At 42.1% G+C, this 23694-nt stretch overlaps 1 protein-coding gene across 2 annotated transcripts in view; it reads right to left on the bottom strand.

Moving 5' to 3' along the window:
- RNF138 (ring finger protein 138) overlaps positions 1–17156 on the bottom strand; it is a 50472-nt gene extending 33316 nt beyond the window's left edge. Inside the window, exons 1-2 of one of the 2 annotated variants that reach the window (XM_004479005.4) lie at positions 16708–17156; positions 16033–16216 (exon numbers count right to left, since the gene is read on the bottom strand). In XM_004479005.4, the coding sequence (XP_004479062.1) occupies positions 16033–16142 (110 nt within the window). In that variant the 5' untranslated portion in view covers positions 16143–16216; positions 16708–17156. Of the gene's footprint in view, positions 1–16032; positions 16217–16685 lie in introns of both variants that reach the window. The other variant, XM_058277594.1, reaches the window with a different exon arrangement.
- Positions 17157–23694: the final 6538 nt, after the last annotated feature.

The following is a 23694-nucleotide window of genomic DNA, read 5'->3' as shown; positions in this document are numbered from 1 at the left end:
ACATAGTGTTAATAATAGAGAGATGTATGGAAAAAATATTAAATGTAAGTTATGGACCATAGCAAGTAGTTACATTTTGATGATGTTCTTTCATAATCTGTAACAAAGGCTCCATAACAATGCAAGGTGTTGGTGGAGGGGTGATATGTGGGAATTTTGCATGTTATACATGACTGTTTTGTAAGCTCACAACTTCTGCTTACATATAGACAGACAGATAGGTTACCATTTATTGAGTATTTATTATCTAATGTCAATGTCAGAGGTCTTACATTGATAATCTTGAATTCTTAAAAAAAAAAGAAAGAAGAAGGTCCCTTATTTTACTGTTGAGGAAACAATGGCTTAGAAAAACAAAAAATAAAATAAAAGACAATATAATATAAGGTGGGGAGCCAAGATGGCAGCAGAGTAAGGAGCTCCTGGGGTCAGCTCATGATACAGAGCAGTTGGTGGTCACCCAGAACTACCTAAAGCAACTATTGGGAGGACCAAGGAGACTAGAGGAGTATCCTGCAACATCCTTCAGAGTGTGGAAGGAGGAGAATGACCATTTGCATGGAGGATTTGTGAGTAGAGCCCTCCACACCAAGGAGGTCAGTGCCCATGGCACACAAGCCACTTCGGGAGCTATTCTGTGGCTGGAGTTGGAAGCTCTATTTCCCTCAAAAAAAAACAGGGGAGGAAGACACAGTGTGGCACCAACTTCAGCTTTGATTAGTGGATTCGGCGGGCTGAAGTAGAATCCTAGGAACAATTAAACTTTGAGTCTGTCCAGGTCAGAGGGAAGCTGGTGGCCGTCATTTTGACGCCAACCCAGGAATGGGGGGTAGCGGGGTTGACTGAAAATCACAGTGCTTGTAAGGACCGGCTTCTTTCCACCCAGGTTGGTTTGCAGGTCTAGCCTAAACTCCAGTCCCACCTCCGGCAGGGAGGAAGCTGGGGGGACCTGCACCACCTCTCTGGGAAGCTGCAAGCCACACCACAGAAGCTGGTGCCCATCCTACTCTAGGGGCACAAGCTACCTCAGGAACTATTCCGTGGCTGGAGTTAAAAGCTCCATTTCCCATAAATGGTGGAGGAAGAGACAGTTGTCCACTAACCTCAGCTACTGATTAGTGGACTTGGCTGGCTAAAGTATAATCCTAGAGACAGCTGGGGTCTGAGCCTGTCCAAGTGGGAAAGAGTCGGGCAGCTGCCATTTTGACTCCACCCCAGCATGAGGGGAAGCCTGGCTGACTGAAATCCAGTGTAGTTAGGGACTGGCTTCTTTCCACTAAAATCTGACTGCAGCTCTGGCCTAGGCTCAAGCCTCACCTCCAATAGAAAGGTAGCTGGCTGGACCTACACCAGGCTCTTCAGGCAACTGCAAGTGCTCTCTGCTGGCACAGGTTGAATAGTTGGACTGGGGCTGCATGTCTGCACCCCAAGAGAAGAGGAGAGTTTTCAGCCTATAAAAACAGGTTTGTTGAGTGTCTTTGAGACCATCTCCACCTCTGTCCCCCCACAGGATAGGAGGGGGCTGGTGTTGCCTCAACCTTTCAGGGCAACAGTTTTGGGCTGCACAAGCCTGACCACTGGGCACCTGTGACTCCACCTCTATCCTCAATAGGACAAGAAATGGACTGTTCTTGCCCAGCCTCTCTGGGTAACTGCAGGTGATCTGGTCCATACAGCCTGGACTGGTGGGTACTTGTGGACTGACCCTCACCCCCCAATAGGAAAGAAGGGGGCTGGTGTTTCCACAGCCTTTTTGGGCAACAGCAGACCTTCAGCCTGCATGGACTGGACTATTGGATGCCTATGAATCCACCCCCTCTCCCAAGAGCATAGGAGGGGTCTGGTGTCTTCACAGCCTCTCTGAACAACAGTGAGTACTTTCGGCCAACAGGGACTAAAATGTTGGGTTACTGTGGATTCAACCCCATGCCTTACGAGGATAGAAGGGGGCTAGTGTTTCCTCAGCCTCTCCAGGCAACTGCAGGTATTCTTGGCCTAAAGGGATAGAACTGTTGAGCATCCATAGAACTACCTCTACCACCCAAAAGGATTGGAGGGGGCTGGTGCTTCCTCGGCCTCTCCATGCAACATCGGGTACTTTCAGCCTACAGGACTGAACTGTTGAGCATTGGTGGTTCCATTCCCACCCCCTAAAGGGCAGAAGGGATGGTACTCCCTCAGCCTCTCAGGGTAACTGCAAGTGTATTTGGCCCACAGAGATTAGATTGTTGGGCACTCCAGAGTCCATTCCCACCCCTGGCAGGGAGAGGTTCTGGTGCTACATCAGTTTCCCTGAGCAACTGTGATCATTTTGGACCCACACAGCATAGGCTGCTGACCACAACTATAGCTCCATCCCTGCCTACAGTAGGGGAGGAAGGGGGGTGTGAAGCTTCATCAGTGTATCTGGGAGACTACAGGTAGTCTTGTTGTGCCCAGCTTGTATTATTATACACAGCTGCAGCTCTGTCCCTGCTCCTGACAAGAGAAGAAAGGTGGGAGAAGCTTCGTCAATTGCTGGGGTAATGTAGTCAGCTTCAGCCTCCATAGCTTACAGCACCAACTACATCCTTGGCTAATACTACACAACCAGCAAGGGAGAAAAGACAAGAAACATCTAAACTAAAGGGAGAAACTGCACCCAGAATAAATATATCTAGCAAGCCAGATGCGGAAACAACAACAAAAAATTACAATCCATACCAAGAAACAGGAAGAGATGGCCCAGTTAAAGGAATAAGATAAGCCTGCAGATGACATAAAGAAGTTCAGACAACTAATCTTAGATGTTCAAACTAATCTCTTTAATAAATTCAATGAGATGGCTAAAGAGATTAAGAATATTAAGAAGACATTGGATAAGCACAAAGAATTTGAAAGCATACATAGAAAAACAGCAGACCTTATAAGAATGAAAGGTGCAATAAATAAAATTAAAAATACACTGGAGGCATGTAACAGCAGATTTGAGGAAGCAGAAGAGGATCAGCAAGCTCAAAGACATGGCCTCCGAAAACGAACATATAAAAGAACAGAGTAAGAAAAGAATGGAAAAAATTGAACAAGGTCTCAGGGAACTAAATGACAGCAAGAGATGCCAAACATACGTATCATGGGTGTCTCAGAAGGAGAAAAGAAGGGAAAAGGGGCAGAAGGAATATTTGAAGAAATAACGGTGGAAAATTTCCCAATCCTATTGAAAGCCAGAGATATCCGTGTCCAAGAAGCACAACCTGCTCCCATTTGAATAAATCCAAATAGACCAACTCCGAGACACATACTAATCAGAATGTCAAATGCCAAGAGCAGAATTCTGAGAGCAGCAAGAGAAAAGCAATGCATAACATATAAGGGATATCCAATAAGATTAAGTGCCGATTTCTCATCAGAAACCATGGAAGCAAGAAGGCAGTGGTATGATATATTTAAGATACTGCAGGACCAAGAATTTTATACCCAGAAAGATTATCTTTTAAAAATGAGGGCAAGATTAGAATATTCACAGATAAACAGAAACTGAGAGAGTTTATAACAAAACGACCAGCTTTGCAAGAAATACTAAAGGGAGTGATACAGCCTGAAAAGAAAAGACAGGAGAGAGAGGCCTGGAAGAGTCTGGAAATGACAACTGTATCAGTAAAAGTAACTGAAAGTGTCAAAAATAAAACGCAAAGATCAAAATGGATGATATAAGAACTGCCTTTACAGTAATAACATTAAACGTTAATGGATTGAACTGCCCGATCAAAAGATACAGATGGCAGAATGGATAAGAAAATATAAGTCATCTATATGTTGTCTGCAAGAGACTCACCTTAGACCCAAGGATACCAATAAATTGAAAGTGAAAGGCTGGAAAAAGATATTCTATGCATGCAGTAACAAAAAAAAAAAAAAAAAAGCTGGGGTAACTATACTTACATTAGATGATACAGACTTTAAAAGCAAAACTGTTATTAGAAACAAGGAAAGAAATTACATATTAATAAAAGGGATGATTCCCCAGGAAGAAATAACAATCATAAATATATATGCACCTAACCAGGATGCCCCAAGATACATGAAGAAAACTCTGGCAAAACTGAAGGGAGAAATAGATATCTCTACAATAATAGTTGGAGACTTTAATACACCACTCTCAGCATTGGACAGTACATATGTGCAGAAGATCAATAAAGAAACAGAGAGCTTGAATAATATGATAAATGGACTAAACCTAATAGACATATACAGAACACTGTACCCCCAAACAGCAGGATATACATTCTTTTCAAGTGCTCATGGGTCTTTCTCCAGGAGACCATATTTTGGGTCAAAAAGCAGATATGAATAAATTCAACAAAATCAAAATTATACAAAGCATTTTCTCTGCTTATCATGAAATAAAGTTGGAAATCAACAAGCAGCAAAAAAAAAAAAAAGGAAAACTCACATATATGGAGATTAAACAACATACTCTTAAATAATCAGTGGGTCAAAGAAGAAATTTCAAGAGAAATCAATATATATCTTGAGACAAACGACAATGAGAATACAACATATCAGAACCTATGGGATGCCGCAAAGGCAGTGATGAGAGGAAAATTTATAGCCCTTAATGCTTACCATAAAAAAAAAAGAGCTAAAATCAATTACTTAACTACACAGTTGAAGAAACTAGAAAAAGAACAGCAAACTAATCCCAAAACAAGTAGAAGGAATGAAGTAACAAAGATCAGAGCAGAAATAAATGAAATTGAGAACAAAAAAAAAGAGAGAATTAACAAAACGAAAGTTTGTTCTTCGAGAAGATTAACAAAATTGACAAACTCTTAGCTAGACTAAGAAAATAAGACAGAAGTTGCAAATAAATGAAATAAAAAATGAAAAGGGGAACATTACTACTGACCCCACAGAAATGAGAGATCATAAGAGGATGCTATGAACAACTTTATGCTAAAAAACTAGACAAAGTAGATGAAATGGAAAAATTCCTCAGAGTGTACAAACAACCTACACCGATGCTAGAAGAAATAGAAGACCTCGACAAACCAATCACAAGGAAAGAGACTGAAAGTCATCAAAGAGCTCCCCAAAATGAAAAACCCAGGACCAGATGGTTTCACAGGTGAATTCTACCAAGCATTCAAAGAAGATTTAATATCAATCTTACTCAATCTCTTCCAAAAAATTGAACAAGAAGAAATGCTTCCAAACTCATTCTATGAAGCCAATAATACCCTAATACCAAAGGCAGATAAAGATATTACAAAAAAAGAAAATTACAGGTCCATTTCTCTAATGAATACAGATGCAAAAATCCTCAATAAAATACTGCTAATCGATTCCAACAACACATTAAAAGAATTATCCATCATGACCAAGTAAGTGGGTTTTGTACCAGGCATACAGGGCTGGTTCAACACAAGAAAATCAATCAGCATAAACACCACATTAATAAATTGAAGAAAGGGAAGCAGAGTTGGTCCAATGGATAGGGCGTCTGCCTACCACATGGGAAGTTCAAGGTTCAAACCCAGGGTCTCCTGACCCGCGTGGTGAGCTGGCCCACGTGCAGTGCTGGTGCGTACAAGGAGTGCCCTGCCATGCAGGGGTGTCCCCTAGGGGAGACCACATGCAAGGAGTACACCCCGTAAGGGATAGCCACCCAGAACGAAAAAAGTGCAGCCTGCCCAGGAATGGCGCCACACACAAGGAGAGCTGACGCAGCAAGATGAAGCAACAAAACGAGACACAGATTCCGGGTGCCGCTAACAAGAATACAAGCGGACATGGAAGAACACACAGCAAATGGACACAGAGAGCAGACAACTGGGGGGGGCGGGGGGGGAGGAGGCAAGGAAGGGGAGAGAAATAAAAAATAAATCTTTAAAAAACAAATAAAATTTCAAAAATCACATGATCTTATCAATTGACACAGAAAAGACGTGACAAAATACAGCATCCTTTCTTGATAAAAATACTACAAAAAATAAGAATTGAAGGAAACTTTCTCAACATGATAAAGGCCATATATGAAAAACCCACAGTTAACATTGTACTCAATGGTGAAAGACTGAAAGCTTTCCCATTGAGATCAGGGATAAGACAAAGATGTCCACTGTCACCACTGTTGTTCAATATAGTGCTAGAGGGGGAAGCGGATTTGGCCCAACGGATAGAGCATCCATCCACCTACCACATGGGAGGTCCAAGGTTCAAACCCAGGGCCTCCGGACCCATGTGATGAGCTGGCCCACACGCAGTGCTGATGCACACAAGGAGTGCCATGCCACGCAACAGTGTCCCCCGCATAGGGGAGTCCCACGCACAAGGAGTGCACCCCATAAGGAGAGGCGCCCAGCGCAAAAAAAGTGCAGCCTGCCCAGGAACTGTGCCGCACACATGGAGAACTGACGCAGCAAGATGTCGCAACAAAATGAGACACAGATTCCAGGTGCCACTGACAAGAATACAAGCAGATACAGAAGAATACACAGCGAATGGACACAGAGAGCAGACAACTGGAGGTGGGGGGAAGGGGAGAGAAATAAAAAATATATAGATATAGATATAGATATAGTGCTAGAGGTTCTAGCTAGAGCAATCAGACAAAAAAAAGAAATAAAAGGCATCCAAATTGGAAAGGAAGAATTAAAACTTTCACTATTCGCAGATGATATGATTAGATATCTAGAAAGTCCCGAAAAATCTACAACAAAGCTGCTAGAGCTAATAAATGATTTCAGTAAAGTGCCAGGATACGAGATCAATATGCAAAAATCAGTGGTGTTTCTATACACTAATAATGCGCAATCTGAGAAGGAAGTCAGGAAAATAAAGCAACTAAAAGAATCAAATGGGAAGCAGACTTGGCCCAGTGGTTAGGGCGCCCATCTACCACATGGGAGGTCCGCGGTTCAATCCCTGGGCCTCCTTGACCCATGTGGAGCTGGCCCACGTGCAGTGCTGATGTGTGCAAGGAGTGCCATGCCACAGAGGGGTGTTCCTGCCTAGGGGAGCCCCATGCACATGGAGTGCGCCCTGTAAGGAGAGCCGCCCAGTGTGAAAGAAAGTGCAGCCTGCCCAGGCATGGCACTGCACACACAGAGAGCTGACACAACAAGATGACGCAACAGAGGGGGGTGGGGAGTATATAGGGACTTCATATTTTTTGACTGTAATATTAAAAAAATAAAGACAAAAAAAAAAAAAGATGACACAGCAAAAAGAAACACAGATTACCATGCAGCTGACAACAGAAGCAGACAAAGAAGAACCTGCAGCAAATAGACACAGAGAACAGACAACTGGGGTGGGGGGAAGGGGAGAAAAATAAAAATAAATAAATAAATAAATGTACTCAAGTCATTTTAAAAAAAGAATCAAATACTTAAGAATAAACTTTAACAAGGATGTAGAGCACTTGTATTCAGAAAACTATAATGCATTGCTAAAAGAAATTCAAAAAGACCTAAATAATTGGAAGAACATTCCATGTTCATGAATTGGAAGACTAAATATCATTAAGATGTCAATTCTACCCAAACTGATACATAGATTCAATGCAATCCTAATAAAAATTCTACCAGCATTTTTTAAGCAAATGGAAAACACAATTATCAAATTTATCTGGAAGGGTAAGAGGACCCAAATAGCCAGAAACATCTTAAAAAGGAAAAGTAAAGTTGGAGGACTCTCACTTCCAGACTTTAAATTATATTACCTAGCTACAGTTGTAAAAACAGCATGGTACTGGCATAAAGACAGACACATAGACCAACGAAACCAAACTGATGGTTCATAAACAGACACTCACATCTATGGCCAAGGGATTTTTGACAAGCCTGTGAAGTCCATCCAGTTGGGGCAGAACAGTTTATTCAACAAATGGTGTTGTGAGAACTGGATATCCATAGCCAAAAGAAAGAAAGAAGACCCCTACCTCACACCTTATACAAAAATTAACTCAAAATGGATCAAAGACTTAAATATAAAAGGAGGTACAATAACGCTCCTAGAAGAAAATGTAGGGAAACATCAAGACCTGGTGGTAGGTGGTGGATTCTTAAACCATATACCAAAAGCATGAACAATGAAAGAAAACATGAATAAATGGGACCTCCTCAAATTTAAACACTTCTGTGATTCAAAGGACTTCATCAAAAAGATAAAAAGGCAGCCCAGTCAATGGGAGAAAATAATTGGAAACCACTTATCTGATAAGAGTTTGATTTCCATTCTATACAAAGAGATCATACAACTCAACAATAAAAGAGCAAGTAATCCAGTTAAAAAATGGACAAAAGATTTAAACAGACATTTCTCCAAAGAGGAAATACAAATGGCCAAAAAGCACATGAAAAAAATGTTCCATATCACTAGCTATTAGGGAAATGCAAATTAAAACAATGAGATATCATCCAACTCCACATAAAGTGGCCATTATTAAAAAACAATAAGTGCTGGAGAGGATGTAGAGAAATAGAAGCACTCCTTCACTGTTGGTGGGAGTGTAAAATGGTGCAGCCTCTATGGAAGACAGTTTGGCAGTTCCTCAGGAAGCTATATATAGAACTGCCATATGATCCAGCAATTCCTCTACTAGGAAGATATCCAGAACTAAAAACTAGGACACAAACAGACATCTGCACACCAATGTTCATAGCGGCGTTATTCACAATTGCCCAAAGATGGAAACAACCCAAGTGTCCATCCACCAATGAGTGGATAAACAAAATGTGGGCTATACATATGATGGAATACTATGCTGCAGTAAGAAGAAATGAAATTGGGACACATGTGATAACATGGATGAGTCTTGAAGACATTATACTAAGCAAAGTAAGCCAGACACTAAAGGAAAAATATTGCATGGTCTCATTAATATGAACTAAATATGAATAATAAACACATGGAATTAAAACCTAGAGTATAGGTTATTAAGAGGTAAGAGGAGGGTCGAGAAGTACTAATGCTTAATGTATATAGAAGTTTTAATTAACTTGACTGTAAAAAAAAGTGTGGAAACAATGCCAAAGCTGTACTGTGTTGATAATGGAGGTGTATCGAAAAAGTGTGCCAAATGTATGCTATGGACCATGATTAGTGATAATGTCTGATGATATTATCTCATAATCTGTAACAAATGTTCCACCATGGTATGGTGTTTTATGGGAAATCTACACATCTGTATGATTATTTTGCAAGTTCACAACATCTGTAGCAAAAATATATTAACAAAATATAGTGTGGGTTGGGGGAAAAATACACCAAATGTAAAAAAAGGACTATAGTTGTTAGTAATATTTTGAGGATGCTCTTGCATAGTTTCTAACAAATGTTTCACAAGAATGCAAAGTATTGGTAGAAGGGTGATGTATTAGACACCTGTGTGATGTTATGTATGTCTATTTTGTAAGTTCACAATCTTTACTATACACTTATTATTTATAAGTGTTCATGTATGAATGATATACATCAATAAAAAAAGTTAAGATATATAAATATATTTTATATATAAATATAATACAAGGCCCTATAACTGTTGGAGATGATGTGGAGAAACCCATTCATTGTTGGTGAGAATGTAAAATGGTGCAACCACTGTAAAGGATTATTTGAAATTATTTATTAAGTAAAATTAAATATTATACTCTCTTGGAAAACTATAAATTAATAATTATACATTTATGTGCATGTTTCTTTGAATTAAAATATGTATGTCTCACAATCGCCCAGTTCCAGATGGCAAGAATTTTACCTGTTTGCTTACCACTTTATCTCCAGTACTAACAGAGCCTAGTATTTAGTAGGCATTTATTAGTATTTGTTAAAGAAATTTATTTAATCCAATACAATATTCCCTTAACCTAAAGCTATAAAATCGTCAAAACAATAAACTCTCCAAGTACAAAACACTTTGCTAGAACTGTAATCATCCTTGTCTGTGACACAGCTGACAAATTCCCTTGTATTTCACCTCTGACTCAACAAACTCATTTCTTAGATTTTATCTTACATATAAACTCGCATATATGTGAAATAATGTACTCATTGCAGCATTATTTATAAAAGCAAAACATCAGAAAGAAACTAAATGTTCATCAGTATGGGACTGGATAATGATACATCAAGCAATGGAATGCTATAACACTGAATATATAAACTTAAGAGATTAGGGGTTTTTATCTGGTTTGTTCACTGCTGTACCCCTAGTGTAGACAAGAGTAATGACATATAATGGACACTCAGGGTTTGTTTAGAGAATGCAAATTATACAGCCATTTAAAAAAAGAGGCCCTTAATGTATTGATAGAGAATGATCTAGAAGATACATGAAAACAGCAAGGTACAAAAGAAGGGATATAGTATTTGTGAAAAAGAGGAAAACAATACACTTACAACCTATTTTATATACCTATCTCTGTAAGTATAGAAGGAAATATATATAAGGTAATACTGATCATGGGAGACAGCCATATTTTCCCTCTTATACCTTTAATACTTTGAATCATATAACTCTATTCTTTATTCACAATAACTTCTTTGGTATTAATTATCTGAACAAAAAACTTGAAATTTCTATTTTCAATAATCTTACTTGTGTTAGATGGTCCAGTTATTTAACTAACAATTTTATATTTTTATGGGCTTTAAAAAATGCAAAAGCCAACACAAACACATGAGTATCATTCACAAACTTTACCTCATTTGGTCCTTGCAACATTCCTGTGAAATAGGTAAAGCATTTTTATGTGTTAGGCTCAAAAGGGTTGAATGACTTGACCAAGTGATAACACTGGTATAAGCTGCAGTCTCCCAACATAAACCCATTCATTCCTCTACTCAATAAATAAATATTGAAATGTAAGCTCAAATAAGTAATCACTGACTTCGGTTGCTGTTTTTTGTTTTTTTTTTTACTTCTCCCCCAGCCCCACCCCGCCCCAGCTGTCTGTTCTGTGAGGAATCTGTGTCTCTTTTGTTGCGTCATCTTGCTGCATCAGCTCTCCCTGTGTGCGGCGCCACTCATGGGCAGGCTGCACTTTCTTTCGCACTGGGCAGCTCTCCTTACAGGGCACACTCCTTGTGCGTGGAGCTCCCCTAGGCGGGGACAGCCCTGCATGGCAGGGCACTCCTTGCGCGCACCAGCACTGCGCATGGGCCAGCTCCACATGGGTCAAGGAGGCCTGCGTTTGAACCACGGACCTCCCATGTGGTAGACGGACACCCTAACCACTGGGCCAAGTCCACTTCCCTCGGCTGCTGTTTTACAGAGCTTACAGTCTAAATAGCAAGTCTGACATTTCAAATGATCTGATTCAAAAATCGTTATGATTATAAACTGTGATAGACGCTACAAAGGAAAGATATTCAGGTCTTAGATCTCCAAATTTATTTTTATCGTTCTTTTCTCTGTACCACCAGGTATGTTTTTCAGATATCAAATTGCTTATACTCATCTCCCTTTAAGCTGGACTATATAAATTTGATAGAGATTGTTCAGTTGAAGGGAGAAAGTTCAAAAAGCTACAAATCAAGAATTGCTATTTGTACTATTTTCATGTTATCAAAGGAGTCTGTACCTGAAGCATAGTGCATTGCCCTGAAACAACTTGAGGGTATCTTTGAATTTCTCAACTTTAAACTAACAGATGCCAGATGAATTTCTGTTCTTACTCAATCTCCCAACAAAAAGCTGATCAACAGATGTTAGGAGAGAAAAAGAACTTTCTACTCATCATGCTCCTGATTTTAGTATAATTAATTAATTAAAATCTGGAGCCCTTTATCTTCCTAGTCTATAATAAAAACCATTCCCTGAAATAACTTCAGAAACTTAAAAAAATAAAATAAAAAATACAGGTTTTAAATTAGTTTTCAGGGCTTGACTTTAAGTCAATTCTTCTGTTACATAATGATACAGCACAGATTTTTTAAAGTTATGTCATTTTATAAATAACTGTCAAGATGATTTATATAAATTCTTAAAAACTGCAAGAAAAGAGATGATCTAAAGCATTTATTATATCAAGAACCCATACAAGCCTTGCTTTTAGGATTATAAAAACATGTCTACAGGAAAGAAGCAATTCAGAAAATACATCTAATAAGACACCAAGAAAGTTGTTAAAATTATTAAAAAATATAGATGAAGATTCAGGGATTAGATCATTCAAGTAGGTCAAACAGGGAATCATACAAATTTGTACTTAATAAGATTATCATTAATTTTTAAAAAATACAATCCTACCTAGATGCCCCAAAGCAAACACAGATTAGCTTTCCATTTTTTAAAAGTATAGCAAGGCAACAAGCTCATTACAAGTTTTCATTGTGATGGGAGTTACTTCTAATAGTATTTAAGTTATTTTAAAAAAAACAGAGGTTGTAGCCTTTGAAAATTACAAAGAGCATCAAAAGAGATAAATGCCTTACTAAGAATGCTCAACTTTAATTAATTTGTCTTTATACATTTCTCAAAATACTACATCTGACCACTCCAAGGCATCTGACACTGCTGACTACTGCTTCCTTAAAATTCTCTTCATTTCCACTGTCACACACTATCCTGATTTCTTCCTATCCTTCTGTTCATTTCTTCTCAGGCTGCAATTTCTCCACTCATTATTTAAATTCATGTTCTCTAAGACATTTTTCTATTTCAGCTCACTACTATCTTTCAAACTATAGATCTCTCTCAGTGACTACAACTTTGCTCCAACCTACATGTCTCTCATGTTTTCCGGTTCTATACAGAATACACCCATCTAACTACTGAGCAGATAGTCATCAAATCTTACACTACCTTCTTAAAATGTCAGAAGTCTCCTCTCTCCAGTTCTACTATCATTGCCTTGGTTCAGGTTCTATCATTTCTCTCCCTGACACAGCAATGATGACCTTTTCACTAGTCTCACCACTACAAAGCTGGACTCTTCAACTGAATTAAACTTTCTAAAATTTAAATATGATCATGTTGTTCCTCTATCAAAAATTATTTAATAGATCTTTACTGCTTTCAGGACAAAATTCAAATGTGGTTTATATAGTAAATTTATACCAATATCTCTAAGCCCCACCCAAATTTTGTAGTGTGAGTAGTCATCCTCTTTAACTCTTCCTTGCCCGGCATATGCTGTAATCACTACCTACTCATGGTATTCCCCAACAAATCCTGAATGCAAATTTGGACCTAAAATATTACTTCATCCAGGAAATCTTCCCTATGCTCATAGACTAAATTTTAGGTACTTGCTCTCAATGTGCACATAAAATTTCTACCTAAGTCTTTTTTATCTCAATCACATTTATCTATAGGTCTCTCCGTTCTACTATATGACTCTCCAGGGAAAGAGCACTTTGTATTCCCTATACCTGACATATAGAAAACATTTAATAAACATTGTTTGAAGGAATGAATGAAGGAATGAATAAATGAGATTTATTCTTTTGGTAAAGTTATTCTATTGGTACTGAACTTGTTCCTTTGACTAAAATAGTGGCTAACCCTTTCCCATCACAGAAAAGGCAATGGAAGCTTATTCTTATTTTCCAATAGGCTCATGTTGACCTAAAGCCCTTATGACCTCATCCTTCGCTACAGACAAGTCAAAACCTGTCTCTGTAGTTTAAATATAAATTTGTTTAAAGGTACAGGTCTGTCTTTTGTGAAAAGGCAAGAGCAAATGACATAGAACACTAGACTTCAAGAATTCGCTCCACTTCTACACAAACCTCCTTTCAGTCAATCAAGACTCAGTGCCACCATTACTACCTTTTCCAAATAAAACAACTTTGCCTTCTTGCATTAATTGTTCAGCCAGAACGTTAGAGTAACTGGGAAAAGTGGGATTTAAGGCAACAAGAGAAAAATGATCCATTCTTCCTATCAATAACATCTTCTCTGTAGTTCCCTATCTGGGCCGGTCATATCCCGCTCCAATGGGCTGAACTGGGAAAAGTTATGAATTAAAAACAATCAAATCTGCTTTCTTTTCCACAGCTTTGAGATCAAGCCAAATTACAGTCCTTAGTTTATAATATCATGAAACGAAGTGGGCTACAGCAAACTGCATGGAATTTTGAGGTGGCCTAGAGATTACAATGAGTTCTATGAGGTCAATGACCCCAAAAGAAATTGAAACGATTCTGTTCAGAGAAGTCCTCCTATATATACCTATTGTTGGCAGCTACTGTAACCACTTCTCACCTTGCCCTCCCTCCTTCCTTCCTTCCTCCCATCCACTCACCAGAACAATTTTTTTTTTAATATAGGAAAGCCATCGAGTTACAAGGATATTGACAAATTAAAGGCAAAAAGGTAAAGACTGTGGCCTAGACATCTCAAAATGTTTTCTTAAGAATTTGTATTTGTTGTGCAAAATAAAGGAAACTCAGACTTTCATTCATCTCCCTTGAAACAATCAAAGCAACCAGAATAATGCCTATGATGAAAAGTCACAAACTCTAGGCCCACACAACCACATTATAGAAATAAAGCAGGTAATGGAATTGAGATTGGCGGACATGACTGGCTATCAAGAAAACAATTGAGGAAGCAGATATGGCTCAAGCAGTTGGGCTCTGCCTACCACATGGGAGGCCCACGGTTCCGTTCCAGGTGCCTCCTAAAGAGGACAAGCAAGAGAGCAAGCTGATGCAACAGGCTGGTGCACTGAGGAGACACAAGGAGGAGACACAACAAACAGGGAACAGAGGTGGCTCAATCGACTGGGCACCTGCCTACCACATGGGAGTTCCCCGGTTTGGTTCCCTTCTAAAAAGAAAATGAGCAGACACAGAGAGAGGACAGTGAATGCAAACAACAAGGGGGGTGGGGGAGAGAGAAATAAAATAAATAAAAATTTTAAAAATCAATTGTAAAATTTCTGATTAAGAATCTGAAATCCAACCCATTATTTACAAAATTATAAAACCCTTCCCCCTCAAAAAAGTGGAAGAATTACCATATTTAGAAACTTGTTCAAATATTTTCATATTTACAAGTAGGTTAAACACACCAAACATTCAAGCCTAAGTGTATTTTTTAAATAAAGATTTCCACACCCCACCTGTCAGAAATTCTTCTTTAAGTTTGGAGTAGAGCCTCACAAATTGTTTTATTTCCTTTAAAAGATCCCCAGGGGACTCTAATCATCAGTCAGTTTGTAAGAAGTGCTTCTACATACCCTTTAAAGAAGAGCTCCTTCCAACCCTCACTGACACTCTAGCAGTCTATAAAATTACCTATTTTTTTCCTAAAAATATCAAGTCCAATAGCACCATGCCACCTCACCTAATCCCTTTAGGTGTCGGCCTTCATTCCTAGAGTTAGCACCTCATTTTCAGTTCATTCCTCATTAACAGAAATCTTCCTTTCTTATCTCCAACCTTGTAGTAATCAAGTAATAAGCTGAAGGGGTTAAACAAAGGCAAACTATCACTTCAATACCCGGAAGTCCTGTCAGTTCTAACAAATGAAGAAAGAAAAATTCCAGGCCAATTCCGATATTACTAAGATTTCAAAGAAACAAAGCACTTCCAAGTTGGTCTGTGAAGCAGGATTGAAAGGTAAATTAGCTAAGGACTCTTGGATTTAGAAGGGATGAACCAAAATTCTGAACGAAGGAAAAGAAAAAACTTCAAAGCGAGGCAGACCCACCGGGTAGGGACCGCGGCCCGAGCGGGGACATTCAGCGGGTTTTGACACTCGACACCCTAGCCTTCCCCGAGGTTGCTAGGAAACAAAAAGATCCACGTTCCCCGCAATTCCTGCCCCGCCAGAGCGAGAGGAGCAGCCTCGGGGGCCCCGAGACGCCGCGGGGACCGGCCTGGCTACGGCCACGGGGGCGCCGGGCTAAGGCTGCGGGCCCCGAGCCAAGGGAGGCGGGCAGGCCGGGCGCCGGCGGGCTGGGAACTGGCTCTCAGGCCGATCAGCCCTGGAGCGGGCCGCGGGGGGGCTCGGCGCCCGCCAGGCCGGGGTCGGGGGCCAGAAGCAGGGCCTAAAAGGCCACCCGGCTCCGCAAGGAGGAGGGGGCGTTGACTCACACGTGCTGACAGGCCGCGGTCCGCACGGGCGTTTTGAGCACCTCCTGACAGACAGGGCAGTAGAAATCATCTTCGGTGTAGGACGTGGCCGCGGAGAGCTCCTCGGCCATGGCGGGGCGTGGGGGATCAAGGCGACAGCAGCGACAGCGGCCGAGGTGGCGGTGGCGGCCTGGGGCCCGACTCCCTGTGCGAGCCCAGAGGGGGAGGGGAATCGCGTCAGGAAGCTGCTCGCGCCAGGAAGGGGGCGGGGCATGGGGCGGGGCCCGGGGCGGGGCCGAACGCCCAGGCGCGGCCGCCGCACGCGCGCGGGCAAGACCGGAAGCTTCGCTGTAGCCCCGGGCCGGGCTCGAAGGCCGCCCGGGGCTCAAGCGTCGGCCCTTCCCCCGGAGCGCCAGGCAGCCTTCTGCTGCTCTCTTCGGGCAGGGGCGTCCCCCTAGGCCGCAGCCTCCTACCGCAGGTCCCTCCCGTACCCGGCTCCTCTGCGGGGCGTGCCTCCGCCTCGAGGTGCCGGTATTTTCCCACAGCTTCTGCTTTTCCTTCCGCCCGGCTGGGCCACCATCCATGCCACTCGGCTGCTGCTTCTCTCAGCCCTCCGCCCGCCCGCGTTGGCGGCTCGCTCGCTCGCTCCCCCGCTCCCCCCCGCCGCAGCTCACCCTTTCCCGCGACTTGTCTTACTTGCTCCCGGAACCGTTTCACACACGCCGCCCTCCACTCCTCCGCTTGCGTAGACGCTTCCTAGGAGCTTCAGACCGGTGCTTGTGGTAGAGCAGCCCCTTCCCCGTCGCGTGCTGGTTGAGAGGTGGTCGTGCGCCAAGCTCGGCCTTCTTATCCGGCCGCTTCTGCCTCCGCAGCCCAGGCCCGGGGGGAAATGGAGGCCGGGAGGGCGGCGTGCGCGGCGCTCATCGAGCCAGAACAGGGCCTGGCCCAGGGCTCAGGACGCGCCGGAATCCCGCCGCCCCCCTCCAGCAACTCTCCCATGGCACAGCGCTGCCTGCAGCCTGCCGGGCAGGTCCCGGCCCCGGAGAACTGAAGGGGGATGGGGAGAGGCAGGAAGGAGCCAGACCTCTATAGCAACTGGCGCGTCTCACTTTCCTCGCGTTGTGACATAAACAGCTGGGCGCTCACAAGCATACCTTTAGGTCCCAGGCTCCCTCCTGGTGAGGACCCTGTTTGTTTCTATCAAATATATTGCCCTTTTTTTTACCCCCGAGGTACCGGGGGACACACTGAACCTGGGACTTCGCACATGGGAAGATGGGTCACATCGGATCCGCTGAGTTGGTTTTTTCATTTGTTCTGCTTGTTCATTTTTGTTTTTTTCAGTAGGCACCAGGAACTGAACCTGGGACCTCCCATGTGGGAGGTGGGAGCTCAACCATTTGAGCCACAGCTATTGTGTTAATAGCTAGAATTAAGACTGAGTCCTCTGGTCTTTACTCGTTTCCAGCTAATGTTATGACAGAGCTTTCTTTGAATTCCAAACTTAAGGGCCTCCTGATCCTTTCTGCACATGTGCTTATGGCCCTAAGAATGCCCCCATTTGCAGGGATCCACGTGTCCCCTTTTCCCTAGAAAATACTTTCCTCCCAGTCCTGGGGATGTCCTGTGGCCAGCAACCTCTGGGGCAAGGGTTCAACGTTCTGTAGGGACAGCTCCATGAACTTCCTTCTGAACACAGGGCAAATTGTGGGATGGTGAATCCCCCAGGCTACCACCACACAGACGGAGCCAGACATACATTCTTCCAGTATGCATATGAGGGTTACTCTGCTTCCTCCAGAACCAGGACCAGAGATCCACAATAGAAGCATGGACTGGCTCCACGCCAAGTCAGTGAGGGCTTGGGGAAGGGCTGCCGGAGTGCCTTGGGATCCTACAGGTGTTTTTTGCCAGATCTTGCTGGTTGTTCACATGTTCTGTGGGGGGATGAAGCTCTCCTCCCTGATATTTTTATGCCAAGGTCACAGATTTACTCACAATACATTCAACTGTGCAAATAAAATAGCTTTAGCTTCATGGTAGTAATATCTTGGCAATGCTCTTTCATAGTTTGACAAATGTTTTACAACATGGAAGTTGTTGATGTATAGGAGCTCTGTATGATAGGCATGTTTGTTTTGTAAGTTCATGACTTTACACTTACTGTTTGTGTGTGTTCTTGTAAGAATGATACACTCCAATAAAACATTTTTAATGAAGAAAATAATCTTTGCCTCTGATTAGCAGGGGATAAAAAAAAAACCCCTAAATGTCAGACCAATCTGATAAACTTAGTCTGCTGCAATAATTGAAGCAGTTCTTTTAAGTTTAGTTAACACTCTTAATACCTCATCCTTCCCTGGCTACCTCCCTCAAAGATGGCATTCGGAAGGATGGGCAGGACAAGGGGTAGTTTACATGAGCTTGAGGCACTACTGGGCAGTCTGGGCCCTGAGACCTGCAAGGTCACTCTGGATCTTTGCTAGACTTCACTGTAATGAAGTTGATCTTGGCTGCTCCCTGAGATACAATTAGTCCTGGGCATTCTGCTGCTGCTTTTGGATAACAAAGACTTGTGGTCTGTTTCAGCTCGGTCAAGGTTCTGTGGTGTACTCTGGGCACATCAGCCTCACCAATACTATAGAGCCCTCTGAATCTCTGCCACAATCACTTATCAGTTCCTTGACCCTCAACATAGCAGGCTGCCTAACCCTCAGTGCAGCTACTGTTCATGACATTTTTCAGAGCTCTCCCCTCTACCACTCTTAGAGGGATACTCCTGCCTAAAAATTCTGTGCCACATGACCTCTAGGTTGATTCTATAAGGCCACATCCTTCCAGTTCCTGTGCCCTCATTACTATCCTCAACTAACTTAGCATACCTTTCCCCTACAGAATGAAGACTCCCCTACTTTGTTTCTCTTCTCCCCCATAAATCACTTGGACTGGAAGACATGGACTTCTTCCCCTTATACTTTCTGCTGATTGGTCCATCCCAGGTGCAGTACTCTTTGGTCAAGTCCACCAAGCCAGGTAATTAATATACTAAAGGAGGAGATAAATGAATTTAGAAAATGAATTTCTTGGGAAACGGACTTTGGCCCAGTGGTTAGGGCGTCCGTCTACCACATGGGAGGCCCGCGGTTCAAGCCCCGGGCCTCCTTGACCCGTGTGGAGCTGGCCCATGCGCAGTGCTGATGCGCGCAAGGAGTGTCGTGCCACACAGGGGTGTCCCCCGCGTAGGGGAGCCCCACGTGCAAGGAGTGCACCCATAAGGAGAGCCGCCCAGCGCGAAGGAGGGAGCAGCCTGCCAAGGAATGGCGCCGCCCACACTTCCCATGCCACTGACGACAACAGAAGCGGACAAAGAAACAAGAAACAAGACGCAGCAAAAAGACGCAGAAAACAGACAACCGGGGGAGGGGAGGGGAGGGGAATTAAATAAATAAAAATAAATCTTTAAAAAAAAAAAAAGAAAATGAATTTCTTGACAGCTTGGCTTTGTCATACTAAGAGCCTCAGAGATTTGTTTTGTTGTAAAAGTGGTTAGCTTTGAAGAAGTGAACAGGAAAGCTGGGGGAAAGGAATGGGAGGGAGGCATATGTTTAACTGTCTACCCTTTGGTACTTTTTAAATTGGAACCATGTACAGTGCTGATATTCAACTGGCTTGCACCAATACAGCTTAGGCCTTTTCAGCCATTGTCCACTCTGACTCATCAATAGGCTATCCTTTTTTTTTCTTAAAGATTTTTATTTTTTATTTATTTCTCTCCCCTTCCCCCCACCCCCATTGTCTGCTCTCTGTGTCCATTCACTGTGTGTTCTTCTGTGTCTGCTTGCGTTCTTGTCAGCGGCACCAGGAATCTGTCTCTTTTTGTTGCATCATCTTGCTGCGTCAGCTCTCCAAGTGTGCAGCGCCACTCCTGGGCAGGCTAAGCTTTTTTTTTTTTGTGGGGCGGCTCTCTTTGCAGGGCGCACTCCTTGTGCATGGGGCTCCCCTACACAGGGGACACCCCTGCATGGCGTAGCACTTCTTGCATGCATCAGCATTGCATGTGGGCCAGCTCACCACATGGGTCAGGAGGCCCTAGGTTTGAACCGTGGATCTCCTATATGGTCTATCAGTTGAGCCAAATCCACTTCCCCAATTAGGCTATCCTTAATGGTCAGTGCCCATTTGATAAAAATTCATTTTTAACATTCCTATGTACACAAATAAGCTATTCAATGAAGGCATATCATTTTTTAAAAACCTATTTTGGAATTTTTTTTAATGTGCAATATTCCTAAAATTAAGAATTAATCCTTAATTTCTACTTCCCCCCACTCAACTCCACCTCAACATACAGGAAGATGGCCACAAGATAGGAAGGAGGTCACTTGACTGTGAATATGAATATGAAAGAGAAACTATACAGATACCACTGTCCTATCAACAATCATTCATACTATCCCCTACTCTAACAAATCATGATTTTTGTTCTGTTATCTTCTTTTAACAAGCTATGTGCTTCAGGAGTCAATACCTTTCCTAGCTCAAAGGGAGAAATCTTGATTGTCCTTTGCCAAACTGGATGGGCCTTTTTCTCTTGCCAGTGGTTTGTTTAGGCATGGACATGTGACTCAATTTTAACCAAGGAAGTGTGAGGGAAATTCTTCTGAAGGGCTTCTGCATGTAGTTTACCTTGGTGACCAAAAACTAGACAAATAGGAATAAACAATTTCACATGCACATCTGGATGTTTGGAGGTCTGTATGTACTCCTGCATCCATTATCAGGTCATGAGGAGAACAAGCCAGAAGATAAGCTACTGTGCTGAAGATGGTAAAGCAGAAATATTGAAAGAATTTAGCCCTTGATAATGTAGTTGAGCCATTCAATCTAATCAACTGGGAAACTGCCCTATCTCCAACTTTTAAGCAAACAACAACAACAACAATAAACAACAAAAAACCTCCTAATTTAAGCCAATTGCAATTGACTGTTATTTGCAGCTGAAAGAATCTGAGCTAGCCATTTGCCTTTAGACTATCAGATGCTTCCCCAACTTTCCCCTGGGTTCTGCTTTGCATCACTGGGGCTGATCCTTATAAAGTAAGTTTTCCAGTCTCCCTTGCCAACTGACTTCTGGCAAGATTTAGCCAAGGGAAAACCCTGACGAGAGACAAACTGTGGCGCAGCCACCTTCTCTCTTGCCTAGACAGAGAAGCCAACTAGCAGAGCCCGCAAACCATCATTGAAACAGTAAAGCTGTTTCACTGAATAAGATATGCTGTCCTAAGAGAGCCCTAGATCAGATTAGTGATGGCAACTAGATTAACCAGTCAATTCACATTCCCACTTTGATGTTTTCCATTATCTTTGAAAGAAAGATGTATATCTGAATCTAAAGATTTCTCTCCCTCTCCATCCTCTTGTTTCCTTCCTTTCTTAACTTTTCCTTTTTTCCCCTTTTCATCACACACTTACCAACACTGTAAAAAGAATAGAGTTACCATGACTAAGAGATTTAAAATGGAATTGGCAGGTGATATAGCATATATGACTGTTTTTACAAAATATAAATACAAATAAATGAGAGAAATAGAATAGCAGCTATGTACAGCAGGGGAAGCATAGACAGATTGAGAGGTGATAAGTTTGTTTTTTGTTGTTTATTATTACTGGAATAATGAAAATGCTCAAAATGATTGAAGTGATGAATGCACAACTATGATTATATAGAATACCATGGATGGTACACTTTGGATGGATTTATGCTTTATTAATCTGTATCAATGAAATTGATTTTTAAAAAGGGGAATTGGAAAGTCATTCTGGAGGTTACTCTTATGCAATCTCCATCAGATACAACATGCCAGATGTTTTAGTCTTCTAAGCAGCTGAAAGCAATATATCAGAAATGAGTTGGTGTGGGGGGGCATCCAGGCTCCTCTATTCCCCAAGTTTTCAGCACGTAGCTGCCTGCCTAACCTAGACATGAGTTAAAGGTTAACAACCCTCCCCAGAGGGAAGGGAATGTGTAGATGTTATCATAAACTATAGTTCTCCCAAAGCAGTAAAGTCCTTGGTAAACATCCTTTCAGACCCCATGTGTATGTTTCACGTGACACTTGCATTCTCATACCCTAAAGAATGTCCTTGTTCTGAAATCCTGTACATACCACCCCTCGTTTTCTTATCTCTTTGCAGAGCACTTTCTTCATTCTCTGAACCATCACCATCAGAGATTCTTTCCTGTCTATAAGTCCTAATAAAGCTTATGCCTGGCTAAATGTCAGGTATATTCTCCGGTCTTGCAGTGTCAGCAACTCATGCCTTTCAGGTGTTGGATTATAACAATTGGTTTTTACAATGGGGATTTATTAATTTAAAAGTGAATCGTTTTGAGGCTCAGAAAAATGTCCAGATCAAGGTATCATCAGGCAATGCCTTCTTCCTGAAGATCAGCTGCCAGCAGTCCTGGACTCCTCTGTCACATGGCAAGGAAGGCACATGGCAGCATCTGCTGGTCTCTCCCTTCCCTTCTGGGTTTCATTGCTTTGAGCTTCCAGTTTCTGTGGCTTTCTCTCCTCTCTCCCTGAATTACATTCTCTTATAAAGAACTCTAGTAAGAGGATTAAGACCCACCCTGGGCCACAACTTAACTGAAGTAATCTAATCAAAAGGCCCTACTTACAACAGGTTTATACCCACAGGAATGGATTCGCTTTAAGAACATGATTTTTCTGGAGCCCATATAGTTTCAAACCTTTACACCAAAGTATGTAAAGCCTCAAGCAACAATGTTCCTCAAAACCATAAGGATATCTATAAACAAACCTCAAGAAAAAGAACTCAGTAAACTAACCTGAAGGACAGTTGGAGCAACCGGAATATCCACTAATCACAAACTTATATAATCATTTTCTTCCTTAAAAAGCCTTGTCTGGAAGACCCAAGACAGACACAATTTGGGCTGTATATTAGCCAAAGGGGTGCTGATGCAAAATACCATAAATTTGTTGGCTTTTATAAAGGGTATTCATTTGCAACAGAAGCTTACAGTTACCAGGTCATAAAGCATAAGTTACTTCCCTCACCAATGTCTGTTGCCATGTGTTGGAGCAAGATGGCTGCCAAGATCTGCAAGGGTTAGGGCTTCCTGAGTACCTCTCTTCCCAGGCTTGGTTCTCATGGGCTCAGCTTCTCTGCTCTCTGCACAAGGCTAGCTGTAGACTATCAGGCAAACGGCTCTGTCTCTCCACAGGGCTCAATTTTGGTTCAACAGCTCTGCTCTCCCATTTCATTACTTCCCAGGCTCCAGCTCAAAAACTCCAACTTCCCTTCTCTGCAGGGCAGTTTCTCTGTGAGTTCCCATCCACCAATGGGGTGGGGACTCAATGTCCTACTGACATGGCCCAATCAAGTACAAGTGAAACCTCTGAATCCAATATAATCTAATATGCACAGAGGAAAAGATCAGTTCACAAACATAATCCAATATCTATTTTTGGAATTCATAAATAATATCAAATTGCTACAGGTTGGTAACTGAATCTGTGCTCCCCAAATTGCAATTCTAAGACCCAAATGAACTCCTTTGTTGCCTTGCAGCTTAGTTTGTTATTTCTTGGTCAAAAACATCTTCTGAACACTGTTCTATCCCGGACCAAAGCAACCATAACAAGAATAGTCCAA

Source organism: Dasypus novemcinctus, chromosome 16 (assembly GCF_030445035.2).
Source record: "Dasypus novemcinctus isolate mDasNov1 chromosome 16, mDasNov1.1.hap2, whole genome shotgun sequence".
In the NCBI taxonomy this organism is placed as follows: domain Eukaryota; kingdom Metazoa; phylum Chordata; class Mammalia; order Cingulata; family Dasypodidae; genus Dasypus; species Dasypus novemcinctus.
Note: the sequence above shows the minus strand (reverse complement) of the source record. Positions and strands in the feature narration are given on the sequence as shown.